The sequence below is a fragment of the Triticum aestivum genome, chromosome 3B (assembly GCF_018294505.1).
Source record: "Triticum aestivum cultivar Chinese Spring chromosome 3B, IWGSC CS RefSeq v2.1, whole genome shotgun sequence".
NCBI lineage: Eukaryota > Viridiplantae > Streptophyta > Magnoliopsida > Poales > Poaceae > Triticum > Triticum aestivum.
In genome coordinates this window covers 766,864,629-766,875,322 of record NC_057801.1, presented here as the reverse complement: position 1 = coordinate 766,875,322, position 10,694 = coordinate 766,864,629, and the positions used below count along the sequence as shown (strand labels likewise).

The window sequence follows — 10,694 nt, the reverse complement described above, 5'->3', positions numbered from 1 at the left end:
AAAAGCAAGTAGCTACTATAAGGGGGTGAAGCATACACAGAAGTAGATGAAACTTTACATATGGACATGGCATTCATGCTATGTTCCACAGACGACCAGTGAGCAATTCTAAAACATGTTTCTTCACTGGAACAAGAATTGAGGAATTAATAAGGCCACCGGAGAACAACAGAGCGAGAACACAGAAAACGGGCTAAAATTGAGCGAAAATTTCAGCAGCAAACAAACCAGATTGCATTGCTAGGAAGTACTAATGCAAGGGAAGAGGCAAGATCACACAGAGACAATAGATAGCATCAATCACAATGGATGTAGCATTAGGTCGATACCATGTCCTAATTAAGCAGCTTACAGTAGTTCATTCCAACACAGGTGATCCAAACTACACTCCTAGAGTCAACTTGTTTCCTGCCTGGAACAAATCAAGGCAACACAAAAGACCTGTAGTGGAAGGGAGCGAGTTAATAAACTAGATAAAGTAGAGTTGTCGGCGCCTTCCCGAGATTTGCTATCAGACCAATTAAGAATCGCTGAGGTTGATGGTGTAGCTCGAGAGAAGCTGGATGATGGTGAAAGGAAGGGGGCCGGAGGAGACAAAATGCTTGTCCTCCTTGACGAAATTGATGTCATCATACACCCTCTCGTCTTTCCCATCTCTGATGTTGTGCTTCCAGATGAAAGCAAATTTACCAACGTCTTGGGTGTAGTAGACACAGTCTGCCTCGACGGATGGGAACTTAGCGGCATCAACAACCAGGCACCTTTGATGGCTGATGAAGATGGCGTATCTGCCCACGGTCTTCACAGGCGTGAGCGCCTGTTTCTCCGTTGGATCCACGATGAGGACCGCAACAACGCGTTCTAATGCCATTGTGATGAAAAAGACTTCCCCACCAAAATGCAATAGGAAACAACGGACGTCGTTGTGATGTCCAAGAGGGTCGACAGAGAAAAACTTGACGAAATCAGTCTGAAGCTTCTCCGACAAATCGAGCAAATACTCCATGATGACATTAGACTGCGCCACGGATACGCAGCCAGCACCATTGGAGTAGACGCTGCCGACCACCACCTTCCTCATATAATTGTAAAAGACATGATTGATGTCCCCGGCGATGAAACATTCACTGTCCGGAACAGCCCTGTAATACTTGCGAGTTGAGTCGCAGAGCACGATGAGATTGTGCGGAGTGCCGCCAGAGGAGAAGAAAACGGCAACGGACGCGTCCCGCGGCACCGGCGCGTTGAAAATGACCACGGCGCCTGTGAGAGGGTTGAGGAGGCGAGCGGCGTGAGGTGGACTCCTGTCGTCCAGGACCAAGAAGCCGTTGACAGTGGTGGTGACCACGTAGTAGTGGCGGGGCAGCGGGAGCTGCTTGCGGAGGAACCGGCTGGTGGCCGTGTTGACCAAGACCCGGCAGCCGTCGCTCTGGAAGGCGCCGTCGTCGTCGAGGACTATCCAGAAGCGAGGGTGGAAGCGGGGGTCGGAGGCGTCGCTCCTCGGGTCCTCGGTGGCGGAGCGCCAGTTGTGGCAGACGGCGCGGAGGTCCACATAGCAGTCGACGTCGTTGGTGTCGAGGAGGCAGTCGGCGATGCAGAGGACGAGGTCGCTCGGGAGGGAGGACCAGCCTGCGGCCGCCATGGAGGGAAGAACAGGGGCGGCCAAAGGCGTCGGAACCTCATAGCCGGGCGCGGCCGCCATCGACTCAGCTAGCTGCAAACACCCCAATGCCGCCGTACAAAAAGACGCAGCTTTTTAGCAAGGGAGCGGCGCAATGGGAAACTTGAAAAGTAGACAATCGCCGCCGTAAGGAAGGAGAAGGATTTAGTTACCGGATAGATCTACGGAGGAACAGCACCAAGCAGCTGGTAAATCGGCCGGCGGCGGCGGCGGCGGCAGCTAGGGATTCCGGGGAAAGGGGGAAAATGTTTCGGAGAGAGGAGAAGCACGTGTCTATTTTTATTTTTTTTAGGTGAATTGTGTACATTTCTAATGGGCTGAACTCTCGTCTGAATTGGATTGTAATGGGCTGGATATTGTGAATGTGTGGATTTCTCTCGGAAAGATCGTAGGGTTGAAGGCCTCTAATTCAGTTGAGGAGATTGATTTTGGATTGGGATCCTAATTTTTGACTTGGTAAAAAAAATTAAGGAGCTCTCTCGTTCAAGTGAGGTGTTCAATTTATAATTTATGTACAATTTTGACTGACCAATGATTTCTCAAATCGGCAAAAACCAGCTTGTAAAAATATAATAGTCTCCCGCACGCTCTCATCACCTGACAAAAAAAAATGTTCCAACGTGCAACACTATAGCACCAATATGGTTTTGGATTGAGTTTTTAATTTTGACTTAGTCAAAAAAATTCAAGGAGCTCTCTCATTGTACTGAGGTGTTAAATTTTAAATTAAGTTCACGATTTTGACTGGTCATTATCACCTGATAAGAAAACACACTTCATTGGCTCGGCACACGCCAAAGCAAAAAATAATAATAATGAAATACAAACAACACCAACCGCACAACAAAGGGCGCCCTTCCAATCCTTCTAGTTGAAGACCAATACAACTAACCTATGGTTTTTCCTGTGAGCTATTTCCTACATGTTATAAGAAATTGTAGTGAAGTGCGCACACACTCCACCACCTCAAAGAGCATGCCTATCAATGATGTTGCGGACATTGTGGTGAAATTTGTTTTTTTTACATAGTGCAGACATAGATGCTCATATATGCGCACATACACTCATTCATATGAACGCACGCACGCACGCACCATCCTTATGAGCATATTCGAGAGACTAAGCTGGCACATCATCTTGAGATTGAAGAAGTCACCCACAGACGCCTTCCTAGTCGTCGAGAAAATTTCCTCCCACTGAACGTACATCGTCGGAAAGTCTGAAATAAATTCAGAAAAATGCAAGCACTAGTGCAATTTGGTTTTGTTTGTAGTCTATTGCTTTTTATAATCTTGACCTTTTTTATTTCTAGCTTTCATATTTTATCAATATTTTTTCTTATTATTGTAGTTTTATGTAATAAATAAATTTTTAGCAGCTGATATTTATTGTACAAAATTCGCCCAACTTGTCACCACCAAATATGATTTATTCTAACGATAACTTTATTGCGAAACGACTGGAAAAAAAAGTTCATCATTTACAATATTATGGAACAATTATCAAGAGTTAGGTGGGCCTCTTTCCAAAAATATATACACATTTATACATAGACTAAAAAAATATAGAAACCATGTACATAAGTTTTTTTATTGAGTTAAATCTATCTATCTATCTATCTATACCTATACTAATTACAGACTCGCAAGAAATTACCATGTTAATCAGAAATTATGAGCCATTTATCTTGTGGGACCGAATTATTACGGTCTAGATCTTCCGAAATTTTCCCAGGCTAATTAGAAAAAAATAATGTAATTATGAGCCATTTATCTTGTGGGTCCGAATTATTACGGTCTAGATCTGCATTGTCACACGGAAAAAAAATTATGAGCCGCTCACGAGGTCTAGATATTCTTTGTTACACGAAGAAAAGAAAACAAAATTATGAGGCCCTCGTGAGTAATTACGGTGCTGCCAGTCGTACTCACCCTGGATTGTAAGTACGGTAGGGCTTGATATATTCCCATCGGGGAAACCTGAACCCCCACGAAGGTTGCTGCATCTATTTGGAAAAGCCACGACATAAGCCCCTTGGTCATCCGTTCCGATCCAATTATGGATTCTCCTCCACGCAAGAACAAAAAAGAGAATCACCCTAGATTAGTCCCTTCCACTCCTCCGCTGCTTGCCCTGCGTGCGGCGCCTCTGCCGCATCATCATGACGTGTGAGGTGTTCTTCTCCTTTCCAGGTATCCATGGCATCCTTCAATTGATAAGAGCAGCCAGCCGAGGACGACGAAAACCGGTCGTATGTTGAACTCTCCCTGGGATCATGATCCGAACTACGCGTCCTTTCATCATTCCTCATCCTCGGCTCTTCTCTTCTGCGGCGTCGGTCTCCACCAAGTAAACCTTGAGATAATTAATTTAATATCCTCGATCTGATAAAGGTGCCCTTCTTATGTGATTTATTCGTGCGGGGTAACCTGGGGTTATTGCATGATGACGATGGTCTTGAGATTGGACTGAAGTTGGTTGGCGCCTTGGAGCTGAGAAGATCTGTTTGTGCTGTTTGTGCTTATTTCTATTGTTTGGTTCCCTTTTTTTGTGAATTATTGGTGTGGGTTTCTTGCATGATGCCGATGATCTTCAGCTTGGACTGAACTTGGTTGGCGCCTTCGAGCTGAGAATATCCATTTGTTTTGTTTTTTCTTACTTCTGTTGTTTGTGCAGCTGAGTACATGGTCATAGAGGTCAAATTTGAGCTGGATCATTGAATTTTTTTCAGGTAGTAGGAGTGCCCGAGGCTACAGGATGGTTAAGTTTATGATTTATGCCTTTTTTCCAGGTATATGTGTCATTAGTTTATTATGACTAGTCGATATCTGAGGACGCTTTACTAAAAAGATTCAAGTTGCCATCTGCGGGTATCAGACCTCTCGGTTCGTTTATATATCGAGTAATTTCTTTTACTAGGGATTGCTATATTGAGTGATGATTAAGACGCTAATGTTAGTTGTTATGTCAATTTCACCATTTTTACATCAAGCTGGGAACATACGTACACACAATTCAAACTTCATCTAATAATTTATGAGAAAGACATTACTACGTTGTTATACCCTAATTTGTGTTTTTCTTTGAAATACCATGATAAAGATTTTCTCATTTTATTCTAAATTATGAGCAGCGCACCGTACGACAGCCATCGTCGAAAACTAGCTAAAACTACTCCCAGTCTGTCTCACATCAAGGTCATGCTTCGAAATAAAAGAATGAGAAGTGAACATCCCAGCTACGCGTCCTTCCAACATTCCTTATCCTGGACTCTTCTCTTCTGCGGCGCCGGTCTCTGCCAAGTAATCCATGAGATAATTAATTCAATCTCCTCGATCAGATGAAGGTGCCCTTTTTATGTGATTTATTCGTGTGGGGTCCATGAATGATGATGATGGTCTAGAGACTGGACTGAAGTTGGTTGGCGCCTTGGAGCTGAGAAGATCTATTTGTGTTGAGTTTTCTTATTGCTGTTTTATGGTTCCTGTTTTTCTGTGATTTATATCGTATGGGGTTCATGCATGATGATGATGGTCTTCTGCTTGGACTAAAGTTGGTTGGCGCCTTGGAGCTGAGAATATCCATTTGTGCCGATTTTTCTCACTTTTGTTTGTGCAACTGACATAGTTTTAAATAGCCGGCTATAGCCCCACTATAGCCTTTTCAGCAGGGTGTCGCTAAATAGTCGCCTTCACAAATAGCCCGCTTTACCTCGCTATAGCTCGCTATAGCTGATTTGGAGGTCCGCCGCTTTTTCCCATAGCCCGCTATTTAAAACATTGGCAGCTGACCACACAGAGATCAACTTTCAGCCGGTGCATTGATTTTTTTCCGGTAGTATGAGGACCCTGAGGCTACAGGTTGGTTAAGTTTATGAATTGTGCCTTTTTTCCAGTTATATGTGCCATTAGTTTATTATGATTAGTTGATATCTGAGGATGCTCTACTAAAAGATTCAGGTTTCCATCTGGTATCGAACCTCTCAGTTCGTTTCTATATTGATTCCTTTTACTAGGGATTGGTATGTTGAGTGATTATAAGATGCTAATGTTAGTCATTCTGTCAATTTCCACCATTTTTTATCAAGCTGAGAAGGTACGTACATACAATTCAAGTTTCATATAATAATTTCTGAGAAAGACATTACTATGTTTTATTACCCTAATTTTTAATTTTCTGTCAAATATCATGCTAAAGATTTTCTCATTTTATCCTAAATGTGAGAGGCGCACGGTACGTATGGCAGCCATAGTCGAAAAATAACTAACACAACTCACAGCCAGTCTCACATCAGGTTGTGCTAGGAAATAAAACAATGAGAAGTGAACCTCAAGCGGCTGGCAATAAATGTCAAAGCCGACCGAATCATCACTCAGCGTTATGTACAGTGCAACCAATGAGACATATGTGAGTTGTCACATCATCTCTATTTTTCCTAACAGTGGATTCATGCTGGGAATTTAGTTAGTAATCCCCCACTCCCCACGTACTGATAGCCATGTATTTCTTGATGTCTTTTGCTTGGAAACTGGTAATGTCATGACTATTCTCCTGTTATGTTTTCTAATGACCCATGTCTATCACTGGAATGAGCTTCCAGTTTATATGTGTATTGCCCTCCTTTTTATCATATTACAGAGTTTCTATATTTTTCCCGTACATGCAATTAGTCACGGATGAGATTTGTACTATTTGAAGGATGAAGTAATAAAACCAAGTTTTATACTATGGGAAGTACTATATCTACTTTGTGTCATATTACAGGCTTGCTCCTAATTCTTGTCTTAGCAGGGGCCTTTGGTGATCACTTTGTTCTACAAAAGTAATAACTGAGGATTCCTAATTGACTCATTCCTATACCACTACTGTCATGTATCTCATGAACAAACTTTGCAGATCTATAGAGTTATTAAATAAAGACTTCTCTACATGTAAGAAGTACAGAATATTTTGGCCTTCCACGGTTCCCTACACATTGCATGTTGTATGTATTCTGTTATTACATCCTGCCTATAGATATCTAGCGCGTACAAACCCTTATAGAACCATTAAACTAGCAGTGCTCATTCCACTCTCATGTTGCTAATCAAAACTAATGGTGTACACCAGCTTCTATCTGTTTTGGAAAAAGCTTACTACACAGATACAATTGTTATAGATGCTTGATGTCAACTGCTACTTTAGTAGTCAGTGCAATAAAAGGGCCAAAATTATGTTCTTCTGAGTAAGGTTTTCAGATAATAACCACATCTGTTGAAGGAAGAAGCTCGGTTTGCTGCCGATAAATAAATCGTATGTAACTTCTTGATTTACCTGATGCGAAGAAATTGACAAGGGGAGCACCTGGAGCTGACACCGGGAGGAACTGTTCGCGGCAAAGGCACTGGAAGAAATTCATCAAGTGTTTGTGACACTCTCAAAGCAGGTGATTGCAGTAGTGTAGGGAGACCATGTAATAAGAAGTGGTGGTCTAACTCTCATCTCACCCGAACAAATATTCTTAGAAAAATTGCTTATAGCTGTAAAATATAGTTGATTAGAAGACTGCATGCCGCATTTTTTTTTCATGCTACCATACTTTTGACATATTGATTCTGATATCTGGTCAAGCATTGTCCTTTATTACATATAATCAGCTACTACAGCTTTTTTTGTGTGGGTGAATCAGCTACTGCAACTTGAGACCACAACTTTTGCTTCTCTAACATATGTTCGTTGATTGCATATGTGAAATTGAATTATACATTAGAGCGAGAACTATAAAACCTATTCAACAGACCCCTGGCTGTAACATTGTTCAAAACCCTGCCCACATGTAATTAAAGTTTTTACTCTCCAACTATTTCAATGTTGTTTTTTGGTTTTGAGTAGTGAATTTTAAAAGTGCACATGTACAAGTGGAGATAAGTTTGATACCATTAGTTCATCAGCTATATGAAATTGAACTAGCCCGTGCAAATGCACGGGTTGACGACTAGTTAATACACTAATGTGTAAGGTTATATTCCACGGATGAACATTTTCCCATGTGTGACGGATTTTATTTTATTTTGGTTAAATGCGAGAACTAATACCAACAGTTGATGAAAATATTTGTGTCTTGTGCCAGTTGGTAATTACTCTCAGCCAACAACACACGCCCTTACGCGCGGAGCTCATGTAGTCCATATGTCAACCTTCTCTCTTCTAGTACTTTTTACCCCTCAAATTATGTGAGAGAAAAGAGAAATAATATATTTGGTCCTGAAAAAGGAAAAAAAAATGTTGATAACTGCCACACGCGTGACGCAATGAACATCCGATCACACGACTCTAATGGCACGCCCAACAGGCAGCCCACACGACCCAGTGTGGGCAAATATTAGAACCGCTGACACGTCCGAGCGCAGCTACTTCATGCCACACGCCGAACCAACAACAATTACTCACCCCCACCCCGTACGTGTGTCACAAAGCAATTCTGCCTTGACATTTTTTGATGGCAACTTTAGTTACCCCGGGATGGCAACTTTAGTTGTAAAGCATGACAACTTCTCTGTTTCGTTTTGTTTTGGATTTTGTTCAGATTAACTACAGTTGCCATGTCTAATTAACAGTAGTTGTCACGTGCGATCAAACCATAGTTGCCATGTGTGATAAACTAGTTGCCACATGTGGTCAAATCATAGTTGGCATGTATGGTCAAACATAGTTGCCGTGTGTGATTAATTAGTTGGCATAGATGCACACCAGTAGTTACTGTTTATCATCGTATGAGTGTTGTGTGTATGAAGAGCAGTTTCGCCCACACGCTCGCTCGAGCATCCGATGTGCCGTTCGGGCGAGGAGCGCTCACACGTGTGACACTGGGTGCGTTTGGGAGTGAAGTATTCTTGGAATTTTTTAGGAATACTGTGGTTTCAAAAAAAACTTTTGTATTAAATACTTTGAGGTGTTTGGCTTAGAAAATTACAATGGTTTAAGATACTATGGTATCTCTAGTACTGTAGTTTTTCTCAATATTTTAAAAAGAGGTCTTGACACTGGTTGAAAAAGGGTCTAATGTGCAGCTCATTAGTCCCGATTTGTATTTGAGCCAGCACTAATGTGACCATTAGTGCCAGTTCCAATGGCTAGACGGGCCGCTCTCAGTAGTACCGATTCGTGCCACGAACCGGTACTAAAGAGAGTGGTGGCAGGATGTTGTCAGACTGGTCCCCCTCCAGCACCTTTAGTTCCGGTTCGTGTCACGAACCGGTAATAAAGGTCATCCTACATATAAACCCTTCGTCCAGCTCGCTCTGTTCTTCCCCCTTTCCCCTCTCCTCTCTGTTCTTCCCCTCTTCCCTCGAGCTTATCACACATTTTGCCCAAATTTTGTCAAGATTTGAAGGCCCCCATCCATTCAAGTGATCACAAAGGTTAGCAACTTTGTCCTTTCATCTCTCATTGCTAGATTAGCTTTTGCAATGCTTTATATAGTGATTAATCTATGGGTTTTAGTAATTTGGAAGGAATTATATGTGGTAGTTTATTTGATTTATATGCAATTTGAGCTTAAAATAAATCTTAGTTTGCATATGTAGGTGTAGTTTACTTAGTGCCTTCCCGTCTCCGTCGTAACCACCGTCGATCGACCGGACCGACCCGTCGCCGGCACCACCTTGTGGTGACCCTCTTGTTCTTATATTTTTTATATAAAAAAATCATGTTTGTGTGATTTAGATATATAGTTACTTGTATAATTATCTTACCCGTACGTTGTTTGTTATACATAGTGCCATGGTTTTGATATCCGTTCCCGTTGGCCCTCGTTCGTGTTATGATTCGGATGTGGTATATTCTCTTTTAAAACTATTTGTTGCATTTCGTCTTTACGACAAATTATGCCCATCAAGTTGACATAGATATTTTTATCTAGGAGGTATGTGAACCGGAAATTCCAACCGACCCTATTGTCGAGAGGTTAAATTTAGTTGAAAGAGAGAACGAGTATTTGAAAGAAAAATTAAAAAGAATGTGGTTGAAGATTAGAAAGATGGAATTGGAGTTGCATGTTACCGATGTCGTCGATGATCAGAAGATTAAGATGGAGAAAATGCGGTTGAAGATTAGAAATATTAGAAAATATGCCATTGATAGTGAGGCTTGGTATCATTATGCTGTTGGATCAATTGTTACCTTAGTTGCAATCTTGATCGTATTTGTTGTTGCATTTAAATGCTTTACCTAGAGAGTTATTTGTATGTTGCATTTAAGTGTTGTATGAACTTTATGTATGAACTTGTATTAATTTGGTCTATTCGGTGGTGTGTAATGAAGATGAGCCAGCAATGGATGTACTATGACCGATGCTCTCCCCAGTTTGTTGATGGTGTGCATACTTTTCTGATTGCAGCTCAGGCAAACAAGCGGGCGGATGGTTTTATGCCTTGTCCATGTGCTGGCTGTAAGAATTATCACAATTACTCTAACTCAAGAACCTTTCATGTCCACCTGTTTGAGTCCGGTTTCATGCCCCACTATAATGTTTGGACCAAGCACGGAGAAAGAGGGGTTATGATGGAAGACAATGAAGAATTAGAGGACGATGATAGCTATCCTGGCCATGGGTTCCCTGAATACGATGATACAACAATGCGAGAAGAAGCTGAGCCAGCAATGCGAGAAGAAGCTGAAGAAGAGGCATCAGATGAGACCGTTGATGATCTAGGTCGGGCCATTGCCGATGCAAAGAGAAACTGCGCAAGTGAAAAGGAGAAGAAGAAGTTGCAGCACATGTTAGAGGATAACAAGAAATTGTTGTACCCGAATTGCGAAGCTGACAAGAAAAGGTTGGGCACCACACTGGAATTGCTGCAATGGAAGACAGAGAATGGTGTATCTGATAAGGGATTTGGAAAGTTGCTGGTAATGATAAATAATATGCTTCCAAAGGACAATGAATTGCCCGAGAGTACGTACGAAGCAAAGAAGGTTGTCTGCCCTCTAGGGGTAGAGGTGCAGAAGGTACATGCATGCCCTAATGACTGCA

At 42.0% G+C, this 10,694-nt stretch overlaps 1 protein-coding gene across 1 annotated transcript; it reads right to left on the bottom strand.

The window, feature by feature from the left end:
- Positions 1-326: 326 nt before the first annotated feature.
- On the bottom strand, positions 327-1,950 carry LOC123066442 (uncharacterized). The gene is made up of 2 exons (XM_044489526.1): positions 1,834-1,950; positions 327-1,714 (listed from the first exon to the last, which is right to left on the bottom strand). Exon 2 carries the CDS (start codon positions 1,700-1,702, stop codon positions 521-523), a length of 1,182 nt encoding a protein of 393 aa, XP_044345461.1. The 5' UTR covers positions 1,703-1,714; positions 1,834-1,950; the 3' UTR covers positions 327-520.
- Between the last annotated feature and the right edge of the window lie 8,744 nt (positions 1,951-10,694).

Coding starts and splice junctions, on each gene's coding strand:
- LOC123066442 (XM_044489526.1), bottom strand. CDS start 1,702: ATGGCGGCCGCGCCCGGCTATGAGGTTCCGACGCCTTTGGCCGCCCCT.